The sequence below is a fragment of the Schistosoma haematobium genome, chromosome ZW (genome assembly GCF_000699445.3).
Source record: "Schistosoma haematobium chromosome ZW, whole genome shotgun sequence".
Lineage (NCBI taxonomy): Eukaryota > Metazoa > Platyhelminthes > Trematoda > Strigeidida > Schistosomatidae > Schistosoma > Schistosoma haematobium.
In genome coordinates this window covers 27047063-27064682 of record NC_067195.1, presented here as the reverse complement: position 1 = coordinate 27064682, position 17620 = coordinate 27047063, and the positions used below count along the sequence as shown (strand labels likewise).

General features: G+C 40.6%; 1 protein-coding gene across 1 annotated transcript in view; it reads right to left on the bottom strand.

The window, feature by feature from the left end:
- Positions 1 to 10259, bottom strand: part of PITRM1_1 (Presequence protease, mitochondrial) — a 39391-nt gene extending 29132 nt beyond the window's left edge. Inside the window, exons 1-7 of the mRNA XM_051210871.1 lie at positions 10108 to 10259; positions 8064 to 8201; positions 7924 to 8030; positions 7736 to 7887; positions 7585 to 7699; positions 7454 to 7550; positions 6436 to 6593 (exon numbers count right to left, since the gene is read on the bottom strand). Of these exons, the coding sequence (XP_051070889.1) occupies positions 6436 to 6593; positions 7454 to 7550; positions 7585 to 7699; positions 7736 to 7887; positions 7924 to 8030; positions 8064 to 8126 (692 nt within the window). The 5' untranslated portion in view covers positions 8127 to 8201; positions 10108 to 10259. The remainder of the gene's footprint in view (positions 1 to 6435; positions 6594 to 7453; positions 7551 to 7584; positions 7700 to 7735; positions 7888 to 7923; positions 8031 to 8063; positions 8202 to 10107) is intronic.
- Between the last annotated feature and the right edge of the window lie 7361 nt (positions 10260 to 17620).

The window sequence follows — 17620 nt, the reverse complement described above, 5'->3', positions numbered from 1 at the left end:
AAAAGAATAACAGGATTCATAAGACAAGAAGCTAGAAACTCGTGCTTCTGGTATATACAGCGTCTTCAAAACCCACATACAAGATCGAGAAGAGAATGTTCACTTTATCTAATCCAGCCAATGTAGAAAGCCAACGCGACTCACCTTTCGTGTATCTAGAGACTCAACAACTTTTCTTGGTGTAAACTTACCACTAATTTCCAAAGTAAAAGAGACTTCTTAGATAGATTTCAGTCAACGACCTTTCTTGAGCTTTTTACCTATATAAGAGTCAGGGAGGACAGGGATTCCCGAAGTCACCTCGTCATATTTTGCCAGAGCTCTCACTGATTGTAGCTCAAACTAATTAAACAGTGGGTTTTCCCGGTTGTGTTCAGATGTAGCAATTACAGTAGATGATTTTAACACACAAGTCGGTGGATGGATGGTAACACCAACTGAATTATCATTATTGCAACCGAATACATATTGTCGAAGCTTGCCATTTCTAACGTGATATAGGCATAAGATGTAAGAAACCCTTCAAAGACAACAATATTTGTGCATGGTCGATGAATATCTTCAGTTAGCAGAAAACTACTTTTAACAAACTGTTGTGAATTCAATCTAATACAGACGGGCCTAAATTACGATAGCACCACAGAGAGCAATAATTGGCATACAAGGCTCTGATTTACATTGCATATATTGACCTGACCAGCCACGCTACCAACAGCAGTTATCTAACAACCCAGATACATGAACTTTTCGACTATTTCTAGTGATTCTCCAAAAAGATTGAGTGTAGCCATAGGCTCCTGACAGTCTCTTAAAAGTACTTTAAATTCGAAAGGTGCAAATTACATCCCGACCTTGAAGACACTGAATGTCGGTTAACCAAATGTTATTTGCATAGCATGTCATCGTGCAGTAAGACGTCACCTGCATACTCGAATTCGAAAATCTTCTTCCTGGGATACGTATCCACACCATCACCACGTACTTCCTTCGGAGCAGTTTCCAGAATATAGGTGGCGGAGTTGGAGAGAAATAAGGAGATTAAGAAACCGTCTTACTCTACACCGGTATTGCAACGATGAGGAAGAAGTAGTTGAATGGCTTCATTGTGACTTAGGTGTTTTTTAGTAGAGCTCTTCAATATATGAAAAGAAGTTTTAGATACAACTTTGTTCTACCGACACTTTCAAACCATAGTCCTGTCCAACGACTTGAAGGGGCTCCTGACGTCATGAAATACAACGACTACTATCCTTTAGTAAGTGTGATGCTATAGCATTCAACGAAAAGTGAGTACATGATCATTACATCTCCGACCTGGATGGGGACTTATTTTTGAAGGTTACTATTGATTGGCGTATCATCAACCTCATACAATGTTAAACTGACACCGGACATTTTTCTGCTAGTGACCCGGGAGTTACTACATGCAGCTGGTGCTTTCAACTCATTACCGTGCATTGATCACCAAGTCACTTGGTTCTCAGGCGTGCTTTAAGAAATTCTTCGAGTTACAGGTCTACATATAGCATCAAGCTCGCTATCCAGTAGAGTAGATCGATGTGCTATAAGGGGTCGAATGGAGCTTATAGAAACTGTGATTATAAGCAAGACGTTTCGTAGAGCCGCAAGTGACCTTGCCATTATCAAGCAAATACAGCCAGTCCCCATATAAACTTTTCGGTTGACTGGTAGTAGCTCGAGTTGAGTCTGATATCCCGACCGTTGTTGCTACCTTGACGTGGTAGTCGGGCTTGCCTATCGTGATGAAGCAACCGAGCTATACTGGCTGGAACAACCGTTCCTCAAGGTCCTACCATGTCAGACAGGTCGGTTGAAGAGCGGTAAGACTAAAAGCAACAAACCCAAGGTCCGAAGGCGAGGTCGTACTGCTGACTGTACAGAGGTGTCATAGCAGTAAGATGTTTCCTTCAGACAACCAGCATGACAGCGATGCTACCTTCCCATAAGGAGGGGTGAGGTTAGAAAAGGTCGACCCTAAAAATGCACACCTCGCCTTATCCAATGGATATCCGTCTCCGGCGGTAAGGTCTCAACAAGTACGAAGCTAACACAAAAATTACCCATAAAAAGGTCGTGTGTGACCGACCTCAAGCAGTTGTCCCTTCGGCACTACGGCCACACTCTCAGATCACTAAGACCACCCCTAGCCCAATTTCCTTTTCAAGTACCTCCAGAAAAATTTTTCCACGGTATGGGATACCGGGAAGTGTTAAATGCCCTCATACCTCTAACAGCACTCAAGACCACTGTATTCATAATCAACCTCCTTCTTCACTTCCTATTATTGCTCCTACATTGACTTTCACCTCTAAACTTCCTTTTTCGGCTTTCCCCTCAAGTGTCACCATAGCTAACGATTCTAGTGCTCAAAACACTCTCCCAGATCTACTGAAACCTCGCTCCAAACTACACATTGAAGCCTTCAACGTACGCACCTTATGTCAAATCGGTCAACAGGCTTCCCTGGCTAGAACCCTTGAATCTCGTACCATTGATGTATGCTGTGTCTCTGAAACACGCATACACGATCCCAGTGTGGTCTTTCACTTGACCTCACCTCGGCAAAACGGAGAGTCAACGAGATACACCCTCCGTGTATCTGGTGACCCGACGGCCAGCTCTCGTGGATTGGCAGGAGTAGGGATAGCCCTGAGCGTGAGGGCGGAACAAGCACTGTCAAAGTGGATCCCCGTTAACAATCGTTTATGTGCTGTTCGGCTAAACGGCTCTGTAAGAACTCGGAAGGATAGGGACACACGTCGTTGTCGTTTTGTCGTTTCTGCCTACGTTCCCACCGACTGCAGCTCAGATGAAGTGAGAGATGAATTTTACAGAAAGCTATCTGAACTTCTTCAGAAAGCTAAACGTTCAGACATAGTACTCGTAGCAGGTGACTTTAATGCCCGTGTAGGTAGTTTAAACCAAACAGAAAGGCATTTAGGTGGGTATTTTAGTATACCGGCACAACGAACAGATAATGGTGATCGTCTGCTGCAACTGTGCTCAGACAATCGTTTATTTTTAGCAAACACAAATTTTAAGCATAAGGAGAGACATCGTCTAACATGGCGACCCCCTACACCAAACCAACGATGGACTCAAATAGACTATATTGCCATCAGTCATCGTTGGAGAGGGTCGGTAGAAGATTGTCGCTCATTCTGGAGTACCTGCTTGGACTCCGACCACGCTCTAATACGGGCACGCATCTGCTTGCGCCTCACTGGACGCAAAAAAGCCACAGTAAAAAGACCCATTAAAACCGAACTGAGTAGCGAGAAAACCAAAAGTAGGTTCCAGGAACAACTGAGGTCACGATTAGGTAGTTCTGAAAACGAGGCTGACCCAGATGTTGCTTGGAAAGCTATACAAACAGCTGTGGAAACAGCAGTGACATCTATCAGTGATTTAAACCACAGGGTCACAAAGAACCAATGGATTTCCTCAAGGTCTATCGCACTGATGGATTCTCGTAATCTCATCCCATCAGGCTCTGAACACGATGAAGAGCGAAAACAAATCAGATCTAGGTTAACCAAAAGTCTAAGGAACGACCGTGAGCAGTGGTAGGCAACGAAAGCAAACGAGATGGAAAAGGCGGCGACTATAGGAAACACAAGACAGCTCTACAGACTAATAAAAGAAACTGGAATTAATAAGTCAAGTGTAAGTCAGACTATTTCGGAAAAAGACGACACCCTCATCTGCTCTCAGTCCAGACGTTTAGAACGATGGGCGGAACATTTCAGAGAACAGTTCAACTGGCCTTCAGCTACTCTACAACTACCCTCCATTCCCAGACAGTGTGAATGGAACATTGAGGTAGGTCCCCCAACTCTAGCAGAAGTTCAAAAGGCTATAGTTAATCTGAAGCGAGGAAGGACAGCTGGTCCAGATGGACTGGCTCCAGAGGTCTTTAAGGATGGTGGTCCAATTTTAGCGATTAGGTTGACCAATATTTTAGCTAAGATCTGGGAGTTAGACGTTATTCCATCTGACTGATCACAATCACTTATCGTCCCAATATATAAGAGAGGGATAAAATCATCCTGTGATAACCATAGAGGGATTAGTTTAACTAATATAATATCTAAAATACTAGCCTCGATAATTATCAGACGCCTAACTAAGACTCGTGAACTGCAAACACGAGAGAATCAAGCTGGCTTCAGACCTGGTCGTGACTGCATCGACCACATATTCACCATTCGATGGATTCTAGAACACAGGCATACTTATCGGCGTCCGACAATGGTGCTCTTTCTTGACTTAAAAGCAGCATTTGACTCTGTAGACCGCGAGATTCTGTGGCAGTGTCTGTCATTAAAAGGCGTACCTCAGAAGTACATAAACCTTGTGAGGGCTCTTTACTTGAACACGACTAGTCGAGTCAGAGCTTATGGCGAACTGTCATCTACTTTTGCAACCTCAAGTGGTGTCCGTCAAGGCTGTCCACTTTCTCCATTTTTGTTTAACTTCATCATAGACCTATTGATGGAAATAGCAGTCTCGTTTACTGAATTCTCGGGTATTGATCTCCTTCCAGGAGGTCCACTTATCGACTTAGAATACGCAGATGATATAGTCCTGTTTGGTGAAGACGCTGATAAAATGCAGAGTCTTTTGGTAGCACTAAGCAACAATGCCAGAATGTTTGGAATGCGCTTCTCTCCCTCTAAATGCAAGTTATTGCTTCAGGACTGGTCTGCGTTAACACCTGAACTAAAGATAGGGAGTGAAATAGTCGATTGCGTTGACAACTTCACTTATCTTGGATGTCTGATCAGTACTAATGGGTCGGTGTCTGACGAAATCTCAGCACGGATTCGTAAAGCTCGCTTGGCTTTTGCCAACTTACGCCACCAATGGTGAAGGCGAGATATCCGTCTATCAATAAAAGGACAAGTATACTGCGCGGCAGTTCGTTCTGTCTTACTTTACCGCAGCGAAACATGGCCATTAAGAGTAGAAGACACTCGTAAGCTACTAGTATTTGATCACAGATGCCTTAGAAATATTACTGGCGTCTGCTGGGACCACCGGGTTAGTAATAGTGAGGTTAGACGCAGGGTATTAAGGGATGATGGTAAATCAGTTGATGCGGTTGTGAATCTTCGTCGACTGAGATGGTTGGGCCACGTGTTACGTATGCCTGAACACCGATTACCACGACGTACGATGCTAACCGGTGTTCGAAATGGTTGGAAGAAAGTTAGGGGCGGCCAAACCAAAACATGGCATCAGTCATTGAAGTCACGGACTTCTAGTCTGAGCCATGTTGGTAGATGCAGACTACTTGGTTGGAGTCCGCGTGACTATCGTAACCAATGGTTGGAGACTCTTGGTGACATGGCTCAGAATCGATCACAATGGCGTCGGTGTATACACTCTCTGTCTTCCCTTAAACTAAGAGATTAAAATCGTTTCATATCTTTCTTTCTACGAACTAATTCTTTCTTCCTGTATTAGATCCTTATTGCAATCATTCTTTTATATATTACCACCTCTGAATTAACTACTTTTATGAATCCAGTGTCCATCTTGTTGTGTTAATGAGGTATGGCAACTTGGACCGATGCGTATATGTGCCTGGTCCTACGTTGTAGCTGATTGACTGAGCCTGATATGGATACTTGGACGAAATACAGGTTGCAGCCAATTCGCTTGCATCGATTCAATTACAACGATTGATTTGTTGACAATAGGAGCGCAAGATAATATTAGGGCAAATCAGGGTGTGATCAGAATCCAGATACATACTTTGAAAGTAGCGACAGTCTCGTAAACGGCCGTACCTGAGGTGGCTAGTCGCAATGTGATCAATCTGACCTCTGGGATGAGCCAAGCTGGGATACTGGCAACAATTGTGCGGGGAACTAGGTTGAACATAAACAGGTTGTGGATTGTGAAGAACAGCATGAGGCAATCGTTATTATCCAACTTGCGATTATTAAGTCTTTATTAGCCACCCAAACGACACAACTCTGTGCCTAGAAGCTCGATTTCAGCATTCAAGAACCCAGATAGCAGCACAGTATGTCAAACGCTTTATTGGTGTGATTTAATTGGTCGTAAAACTTATCCTCAGTTAAGTCTAGACTGCAACCCGTCGGTGAGTAAATAGGAATTACAATGACTTGCTGGGCGCGATACATAAACTCAAAAATGATACTGTGGCTAATAAAAGTGAGTGACACTACTTTGAACAAAATTTGAATGCTGATTCAACTGCTATAAAAACCTGCACAGTAATGAACCAACTATAAATTTGATACCTGGAATCATTTCTTAATTTTTTTATTTGAATATCAACCAGTGAAAAAAGTTAAGCAAAATAGTAACAACACGCAAACTGAAACCTCTCCCGCAAGAAAAAATACTGACACTGAACTACACTACTTATTGAACACTTACCATGAGTTGCTCGGATGGTAATACTTATTGTGAAACTCTTTCAAATACTCGTAGGTTAATGTTGGAATACGTTCTGGACTCCCTGCACTAACAAAACCGTAAGTTTGCGGAAACAACTTGTTTTTGATAGTTTGAGCAAAACGATTCAATGAGTTAGACTGAAAAGGAATTACATTTGTTATGCAACTGAAAACAAAAACGGGGAAATGAGTCGAATTTGTAAACTTCATTTATGAACTCGGCGAAACGAGGGTTTATTGTTCGAAATCTGAAGCTGTAACTAACGAATGATCAATGAGCTATGAACATAAATCTTTCGTTTGATTTTGTATATTCCACCTAGGTTAACCCTGTTTACGCGGCGGTGGTAATAGAGAGCCAAATACGAATTAAGTTGGACGAATTTATTTCAGGCACTTGTTTGCTCAGACAGGCAGGATGATGAGAAGCGAAGCAGAGAAGATAAACATGCCAACTTCAAATGTTACTCATCACAAGTATTAATGGGACTTAAAATAGATGAAGCGTAGTATGATAAAGAAATAAACAGTGAGAAAAATAATAAGTGTACAGACACATTTTTCGGCGAATTGGTTAGTTTTTTAATGGTAATCCCAAACTACGCGCGATCAACAGATGTATAAAGCCTATATGGGATTTGTGTTTCGGGAGAGATTTCGACAACTAAGTTAACAAAATGAATTGATGTAACTAAAACTAGTTCGAATCAATGAACTTGTTAAAGAGTCAGGCTGTGGTCAACAGGATGCTGGTTCAAGCCCTACTTTCCCAACCAACGTTTAAGAAGCTAAACAGTACTACATTTACAAAGAATGACTTAAAATATAATACCCAAGCATCTGTGAATGAGCCGGATTAACATCTTATTGAAAAAAGAATAAAATTCAAGTATCACATGAAGTTAATAATGCGTAGTGAGTTTAGAGGTTAACATAATATGTTGATAGGTTTTTTGAAACTGGTGTATACGGACAGAAGGAAAATCTGAGAAACTTACAAATACACCCTTCATTTCATTGAAGACTACGCCCTTCAAAACCAGATTAGATGTCATATCATTAAGGTTTTCTGGTTCTAAACGCCATCCTTCTTGCCTGAAAATCATAATTAAAAGTCACCTAAACCTACATAAAATCAAGCTCTTCGATTTTAGGTCGGAAAACAGCATCTAGATAGACCTTTAAAAGATTCTGGAAATCAGTATTATTCATCGTGCTGAATGGGTACATAGTCCAATCGCTGGCTAGAAAAAATGATTTGCCACACGCATATAATTTACCAGTAAAAGCATTCATGAATGTAGCTTGACTTCTCTGGGTCATCTTCATGAACGGATCACGGCAAGGATACTTTTGGGATCCGCAAAGAACAGTATGTTCTAAAATATGGGAAACACCAGAATCGTCGTGAGGAACAGTCCTAAGTTGAACACTGACCTAGAATAAACTAAGTAACATTTGACCCAACCTGAATGTTTTGTTGGGATCATCTCGTGCCAAGTGCAAGTATTTTGCACCCGACTTCTGATGCTCAAGCTCAGCAGCTAGTAACCGAAACTCGGCCACTTCAAAGGACTAAAAGGATATTCATCACAATAAAAAACTTACTCTCTTTAATCTGAATCCATACAGAAGCTTATTTGCAGCAAGATTTTCGACTTTACCAATCATAACAGGTAGCCAGTTGATAGATTGTTATTTATTGCCAGTAACTAAGGCAATTGATCGTATGGTCGAAATTCCAATCTAATAAGTATAAAAAACGAAGGAAATAAGTATATCCCAGAGCCTGAGTAAGACTATTCATTGACTTACGTTCACATCTTGAGTCAGTTATGATTATCGTAGAGTATGGCACGTGGAGATTAGCTTAGTTCCCCATATCAAATCGGGATGTAAGATTGACGAATCGAATAGCAAACGAATAAGAATAACTGTAATGTCACTAGTAGTGAGAAAGATTAAACACTAGGAACTTGGTTCCCAAAGGAATGGAAGAATATTTATGAAGAGCTACTGAAACTTAAGATCTAGAGAAAAAATAAGCGCATCTACACCACCTTAGTGGATTCTGAATCATATTGCCCAACAACCTGAGCCACTGAATGTGTTCATAACGCCAACCTTAACCAGGTAGTTCACACCTATCAGTTTAGCTTACACCAGCTACCAATGACTTCACAAATAGATGCAATGTCTTGGTTTGGTCGCTTCAAGCTTTCTTTTAACATATTCTTACTACAGTTAATATTGCACACATCTCAGCCACTTAGCTCTACTCACCTGGACTGAGTGTACAATGGTTCTGTACTTCCGGAATAATTTTACTGGTGACTGGTTTAACAAGACCTGCTTGTGTGCGTCAGGATGACTGTTTAGTTATTCATACCCGCTGTCCTATTTTTTTGCTTTTATTGTCCACTAATGGTCACGGCTAATGCATGCACTTTATTCTAGGCTTAAGTTGTGGTCTCTCTTCATGCTTCCTCGAGCCTGAAGAAATGAGTTTCCAAGCAATTAAAAATTTGCTTTGGATTTTTATAACCCATTGGTCTTTCCTAATCTGATTAAGACTGGAGGTAGACACTACATTATATAAAACTGGTGGGATATAATATCAACCTTCTTCAGAATAAACAGTTTTTCCGTGAGTGGCTTAGAACAGCTAGTTTTTCTTTGCATGGATTTCCGGCTGTTATTTTCATGTATCTCAAACAAATAGTTTCTATTGGAGATAAAGGTTTAATGACCATTAAGTTAACGTTTAGGCTGGAGTAATGCTAAGTATATTTATAAAACTGATTGAGAATCTAAAAAAAAACCAAGAGCGAATGCGGGGAGGCAGTGAATAATAAAAACTAGAACCGACATCGTAAACCAGAGACATGAGAACAGAAATCAAAAATAAAGTGTCAAAAACCTGAATCCAGTCCAAAAGTATGGTGCAAATGAACAGAAACTAGAGTAGATTTTGTGCGGTGAAAGAAAACAGAACAAAACCAATGAGAAATCGTAGCGTGATATATTTAGATAACAAACATCAACAGCCGAAAGTTGTCGGGCTTCGGGTCTGACCAGAAGGGATGGTGTTATAGGGGAGCACATAATAGCAGGAGAGAAGGCAAAAAGGTGATTCAACGACTAAGCAAAGCACAAAATACGCTTACACTTATTAAGGAAAGCAACAAAGTTCAGAAATAGCAAAAGCCTAAGATTATGATAATACGGAAATCGAAACCAGAAACAGATAATGTAACGCGTGCAAATCGACCGTCTGTCTTAAATCGCCGTTATGGTAAATCCACCGACAGAACGAGCGCAGATTCTATGCATGACAGGCTTCGGAAAAACCATAACAGCTCAATTAAAGTTATTAATATAACCATTCAACGAACAAATAACCTCAAATCAAACGCCATTCTCGTTTTACCGTGGTAGGAGTCAAAATTTGCGCCTTAAAATACCCCCGATTGCCCCTCAAACTGTTGAATTTAGCGAACCACCAGTTCCATGAAATTTATGTAGGGCTTGTGTTTGCAAAAACCATCCTTCTTGGTTTGGCCCTTCATGAGCAATGGGAAGGATAAGGTTTTTGACCAGAGTTAAATGAGTGGTTTTGACGTAAACTAACTAGAGTGTATTCTCCACTTACTGGCATTTTTCGCTCGTTTGATAGATGAATGCTGATGTCTGAAGCACATTTCCTTATTGATTTTACCTTAGGCGTCTAGAGCACTTTGAAAATGTGTTTTATATTCCTGTCATGACAGAAATTCCAAATGGAGTACGCAAATATGGCATAAGTTCGGGACTGAATGAAGACATTGAACACTACTACGTAATCTTCATTAAACGATTGAAAAAATATGGTAAACTTTTCAGCTGTACAAGCTTCAGATTTACTACCACTGTTATAGCATCAGTAACTTATTCAAACATGTTTTTGCGATAGTTGCGGTTGCCAGTAATACACCACCTGTGATGACTGTTCGTTATCTCACAGACACTGGTGCAGACATCTGCAGCATTTTCTCAAGTGTGATCAACCTCCAATAAAAACTCGCTTCCAACCAGCGAATAGTAAACTGAAAATGGACCCCCCCCCACATGAATAGGGGTATATCACCCTCAAGTTCTGTTTATGCGAATCAAATACTTAGAATGGAAAGTTCTGCATTGAAAATTACTCCAGTTACTCTCAACCAGAAAACAGAATAAACAACTACCTATGATACTAAATTTATTAGCGTTGATGGCAAGCCCCATTAACTTAGATTTAACGGCACTGTTGAACAGCAAAGTCCGTAATTAATGTCAGTGGTGAATAGAATTAATAATTCTATTAGACACTTTTTGCAGCAACATATTACATAACCACGATATACATAGTCACAGAATACTACGTAGTACTACCAGATTAAACAAAAACGAATGTTTGCAACCTGTAGGATTTAACTTTGATACGAACGCGTGAAAAACAGTTCCAATCCGTTTACCGCAGGCACACGAATAATTAGGAAGTCCAGCCAGCCAACAATATTTATAAAACAGATGATAGCCCCTTAGGAAAGTCCTTAGACGAAGCAACGGTTCCTCGCCGATATCATATCTTCAATAACAAACCGCCCAATGTTCGAAAAGACTTGAGAACAAACCTAGAATTTGCTTTTGCTTAGATGCTAAATCGCAAGCAACTAAAACTGTGAGCAATTATAGACTACTCCCCGTGCAATCAGCTCACTCAGCTTCGAAGAAGGCATCTAAGCCTCAGTCTACTTGTGCCCAAGAATAGATTATAAAATCACGTAGATTCAAACCAGAACATCGAGCCCATACTTCTCCATCAATCAACCTAGAAATGACTACAAACCTTAGGTATCTTGCTTTATTCAGTGTCAAGTGATACAACTCGATTCTGTTAACGGGGGTGAAAAATCACAACTTATCATGGTAACATGTATTAGGTAGGTTGAAAGATACTATGCAGAGCCAACCTATTGTTAGGGCTCTGGTCGCTAGTAATTTCTCTGTGAATGGCTTCTGAGAGTAACATCAGGCAGTATTATTTAAAAGTTGTCAACAGTACACAGATCCTATTTCATGCCAATAAAGGTCATTCTCTTATACCTAGTTCTAATAAAACCTGCCCAATCTTTCCTCATGTTGACCTATGTTTTGTCGAGTTCGAACCCTCAAAATCAAGAGATTCTGATGTATTTGGGCTCACTTAGGTTTGGTGGCTCAGACAGTAGCTGACTCTGAGTCCTGACGTTCTTCACTCGCCTTTTAATACTATATTCAAGTTCTCTTTTGTCAACAGCAGACTACCATTCGACTGGAAATAAAAGAAAGATATCCCCGTAATTAAACTTAAAATAGATGGCATTAGTGGTTGTCCAGTAAAGTGGTTTTAGGTTTACTTTCGAGAAACTTTTCTAGCCGTTGAAGTTCTCTTTACTACGTATGTCTCGATTTAAATGACAAATGAAGTATTTGTTTACGATCTGTCCATCATTCTAGACTTTCAGAGAATAGTTAAACTTGATTTATTTTGCAAGCAGTAAAAAAACTACGAAAAATTACACAAAATACTTTTTGACGATCCTCGTTGTTTTCCTTCTTTAGTAGCCCTGTATATTGTCTTCAGTTGCATTGTATGCTGATTTTCATATAAATATTTATGTCGTCTATCTTCGTATATAACCATTGACTGAAATCGCGCTATTGGACAACGGAATGAAAAATAAGTCAAATACGAGAATGGATTTTAAATACGTATATTTCATGAACTCACTGATTTGATCAGATAATCAGGGAAACGAAGGGGAGAACGTAAAGAGGAGTGTTGTGACTTTATGTCCGGCTTTTTATCACGTGGTTTATCCGCCGATCGAAATGCGACTTATACAATCTTAGCACTGTGCCAAACCAATGACGTTTGACCGGTATGGAAAGCCTGGCTTCCTTATTGGTTCTATGTGCACCTAGCCCGTCCACTTGAGTCCAGAACACCAATACCAGCTTCCACTGTGCAAATCATATATTTCAAAAATACTGTGTCTATATATCAAACGAACAGACCGCAACGCACCATAAGATAGGAAATAATATTTGTACACAATAAAGCCAAAAAGTGGCTGTGAACGTGGGAGGCAGTAATTAATAAACTGAGCATAATTTAGGGACAGTAAACCGTATAATAATAAATCGTAGGTCAAAATGAAGCTTATAATAAGAGGAATATAAATATACATAATCTAATAATTGAATAATTATACAATAAGAATATACGTCTTATTATTATTATGGTCATTTTTAATTTCATCATCCGGCTCAGTAAATATATCTAATGGTATATTCGACTTTATAGCATTTCACGTTTCCCACTCTCGTTTGGTTGGCTGTATCTGGTTTGCATGTCTCACCCATATCTTTTGTCCAACTTTGACTTCACAGATAACTCCTCCTTTTTTCGTATTATGATGCTAAACTTCCAGGTTGGCTTTCCTCCCGTAAAATCTCTTGCTATTACCTCTTGTTACACCCTAATACTTCTGAGCAGTGCACCATGCCGCTTGTTGAATCGCTGTTCCATTCGTTTGTTCTTGCGGATGTTGGCTCTAGGTTTTGGTTTCATTTGTTTCATAGATATTCTAATCTTTCTTCGAAAAATTGCTTCTGCTAGACTTTCTTGATCATTTGTTGCTGGGTTGGGCGTTGCTCGGTAGGTTTGTAAAAATCTTTGAATAATCTTTTCTATTTCCCCTTCTCCCTCGGCTTTAAGCAGTGCTTTTTTAAACGTATCCACGAACCTCTCGACTAGACCGTTAGACTGCGGATGGTATAAGGGTGTCTTCATATGCTTAGCGGCGTTGGCGACGCAGAACTTCGAAAATTCAGCGGAGGTAAACTATGGTCTATTATCAGACACCAATACATCTGGACACACAAAGCAGCTGAATACTTGTCTCAGTTTTTCGATAGTAGCTTTTGTCGAAAGAGACTTCATGTAGTGGATCTCTGGCCATTTTGAGAATGCATCAACAATCACCAAGTACTGTTTCCCGTTCATGGGACCGGTGAAATCCACATGCGCTCCTGACCACGGATTTGTCGGTGTTCCTCGACTATGCATCTCTATCTTACGAAAGGCTTTGATAGCTTTTGCACACGCGGGACATATCTCGACATATTTTTTGATCTGGGCATCAATATTCGGCCAATATACATACCCACGTGCAAGTGACTTCATCCATGCTACCCCTGGGTGTGCAGCATGCAGTTCTGACACACCTTACGGCGTAAGTTTGTGGGTACGACTACTCGATTTCCAAACATCAAACACCCATCCACGAGTGATGGAGGATTTCGACGGTGAGAATACTGTTCAATGTTTTTGTTGTTTATATGAGCGGGCCAACCATGTTCGAGGTATCTAATAATCTGCTTCAGCTCGCCGTCTTTTTGAGTATAGTGTTTAGTGTCTTCAGAGGATAACGGTGTTGCTTCAGCGAATTTCAAAAGGTTTGAATTTGATTGTTTGTTGATCACCTTGAAGGACTTCAGTATATCAACTTCGTGTCCTGTGTCAAGGAGATGTCTTGCAACAGCGCTGCTAAATGCTTTTAGTCCGTTTGATCTCAAACTGTTCGGAATATGTTCTTTGAATCGGACGTAGGCTCTCCTTTCTGTTCTACCAATGTAACTGCTTTGGCAGATACATGTAAATTTGTATACACAGTTGGTGGTAACATGAAAGGGATACCTGTCGACCTTTGATTGTGTCAAAGAACATGTCGTTTTGGACAGGACAATCAATTTAGCTGCAGGATATGTTTTTGTCAGTGCAGTTTTTAGTCTCATATTGATTGACCCTGTGACATTATCGCCTTTGAACTTGAGTTGAATAAAAACAGGTTTTTTATTTACTGTAGTTTCTTTGGGTATTTTATCTTCACGTTTTCCATATTTCTCAATGAATTTCAATGGGCATCCGTTATTTCTTAAACACTTTTTAACATTCATAATTTCCTCTTCTATTGTATCGGCAGTGCATATTCTTTCTGTCCTATGAAACAGTGTTTTAACAAGCGCCTTTTTATAATTGATTGGACAAAAGCTGTTGAAATTGAGATAACTACCATTCCATGTGTCTTTCTTATAAACTGAGCGTTGAACTGTGCCATCCTTCCTTCGTTTTATCGCTATATCGAGGAAATGGAACATGTTTTCTTTTTCATGTTCCATAGTGAAATGAATATTTGGATGAGCTTCATTGAAAAACTTTAACAGATTTGTTGCATGTTGTTGATTATTACATAAGATGAATGTATCATCAACATACCTTGAATAATACATCATTTCATCAGTCGCTCCTTTGAGCTTGGTTCTTTCGAGGTTAGCCATGAAAATGTCTGCTAGGACGGGGCCTAACGGACTTCCCATTGTTACACCATCGGTTTGTCGGTATATAGTATTGTTGGACTGGAACTGAACATCTTTTGTACACAAGAGTAATAGACGTTTGAATTCTATTGCTGGTAGAGGTAGGATATCAGGACGTTGACAAATTATGTCTATGGTTTCAAGAAGTGGTATTTTTGTAAACAATTACGTCACATCAAACGAAACCATAAACTTACCAGCAATATTCATGTGATTCATGCTATCAGCAAATACAAATGAATCCTTCAGTGTATAAGTGGCTAATCGTTGACGAAGTGGTTCTAATTTATCTGCCAGCTATCTTGCAACTTTGTGGTATGGTGAATTGACCATTGACATAATAGGTCTAAGAGGATTATCTTGTTTATGTATTTTCGGTAGACCATACATGTGGGGCAAACGAGACCCACGAGGTCGTAGGTTATTGTCGATCATCTTCTTTTTCAGATCTTTGTATACAAAAAGAAACAGTAATAAATCTTTCTTTGCCCTGGTAACATTCACCCCACCCCCTTTTATTTTATTTATTTTTATTACGTCATTTCAACTCTTTCTGAATTTTATAATTACATCACTCATAACTGACCAATTTCAATTCATATCTCTCTTCATTAACATTAATCTACTTTCAGTTACTTCATTACATAATCGTCTAATGTGTTTTAATTCCATGATTTCTAATCACTATTTCAATTTTCTGGAACCTTCCCTCCCAAACTCTATATATTCGAAACAAAAATTTTATGACCTCATTAACTCTAACGAAATCTTTACCACATTATGTCACATATATTCACCCTTCATCGCCCTCTGTTGTATAAGTATGTCAATATCTATAATAACGTTGAATTTCAAATATTTTAGGTTGTAAGCAGCTGATGAGAACCTAACGAAATAAAATGAATTCATATTATTCTGCACCAACCTTTGTTCTTACTCTCTTTAAAATAATAAAGGGAACTATGTGTACGAGCTATATTGGCTAGAACATATGCTCCTGTAGGTTCTACCATGCCAGGCAGGTCGATTGGAGAACGGTAAGACTAAAAGCAGCAACTCAAGGTCTGAGGGCGAAGTCGTACTGCTGACTGTAGAGGGGTGTGACAGCAGTAAGGTGCTTCCCTCGAACAACCAGCATCTGCAGCGATGCCGCCTTCCCACAATGAGGGGTGGGGTTAGAAAAGGTCGACCCTAAAAAATGTCACACCTCACCTTACCTCACGGATTTCCGTCTCCGGCGGTGAGGCCCTCTTGAAGAACGGAGCTAACACGTCGTAAACCTCCCACAAAAAGGCCGTGCGCGACCGACCTCAAGCAGTTGTCCCTTGGGCTCTGCGGTCACGCTACCAGGTCGTTAAGGCCAACATTAATCCAACTTCGTTTTCAGGTTCCTCAAGAAATACCCTTTCACTGTATGGGCAGCCGGGAAGTGATATCAGCCCCCATACTCGTAACAGCACACGGGACCAAGTTGGTCACATTCAAACCCTTTCTACACCTCCTAATACCTCTCTTATCTCCATGACTAACCCTCCTCACGTCTCTTTATCACCTCGCACCGCTAGGGCAAACGATTCGAGTACGCGGGACGTTACTCCTGGTCTCCTGAAACCACGCCCTAAACTACACGTAGGAGCTTTTAACGTACGAACACTTTGCCAAATAGGACAACAGGCTTCCTTAACTAGGATTTTAGAATCTCGCGCCATCGATGTGTGCTGCGTCTCCGAAACGCACATACAGGATCCAAGTAGCGTCATTCACTTGACCTCATCATGCCAAAATAAATAACCGACTCGATTCACATTTCGTGTATCTGGAAGCCCTGATTCTGCTTCCCTTAGCCTCGCCGTCGTAGGTATCATTGAGTCCTAGGGCAGAACTAGCTCTCTTAGTCTAGATCCCAGTAGACAGCCGTTTGTGCGCTGTCCGACAAAACGGAACAGTAAGGACTTGGGAAGATAGGGACACACGTCGTTGCCTCTTCATCGTCTCTGCTTACTCTCCCACTGACTGTAGCTCATATGGTGTAAAAGACGAATTTTACAGAAAGCTTACCGACGTTCTCCGAAAACCTAGGCGTCTTGATGTAGTAATAGTGGCTGGTGACTTTAAGGCTCAAGTAGGTAAACTAAGCGAAAGGGAAAGACACCTGGGCGGATCTTATAGCATCGTGGCTCAAAGAACAGATAATGGCGACCGTCTGTTGCAGCTATGCTCAGATAACCGTCTGTTCCTTGTAAATACTAACTTTAAGCATAAGGAAAAACATCTTTTAACATGGCGACCCCCTAATTCGTTACAACGTTGGACCTCAATACATCACATCGCTATCAGCCACCGATGGAGGTGCACGATGGAAGACTGTCGCTCATTCTGGAGCACATGCTTAGATTCAGATCATGCTCTAGTACGAGCGCGTATCTGTCTGTGTCTTACTGGACGTAGGAAAGACGCTGCAAGTAAACCTCTTAGGGCCCTACTTAATGATAGTCAAGCTAAGAGTATATTTCAGGAACAACTAGGAAAACAGTTAGGTAGCCATGTATGTGATGCCCACCTCGAGGTAGCATGGAATGATATCCGAAAAGCTGTGGACACAGCAGTGATATCTGCTAGTACAGTAAACCACAAGGTTAGGAAGCAACACTGGATCTCAGCAGCATCTACCGCACTGATGGATGCTCGAAAACTCATTCTATCTGGCTCTGAACATAATG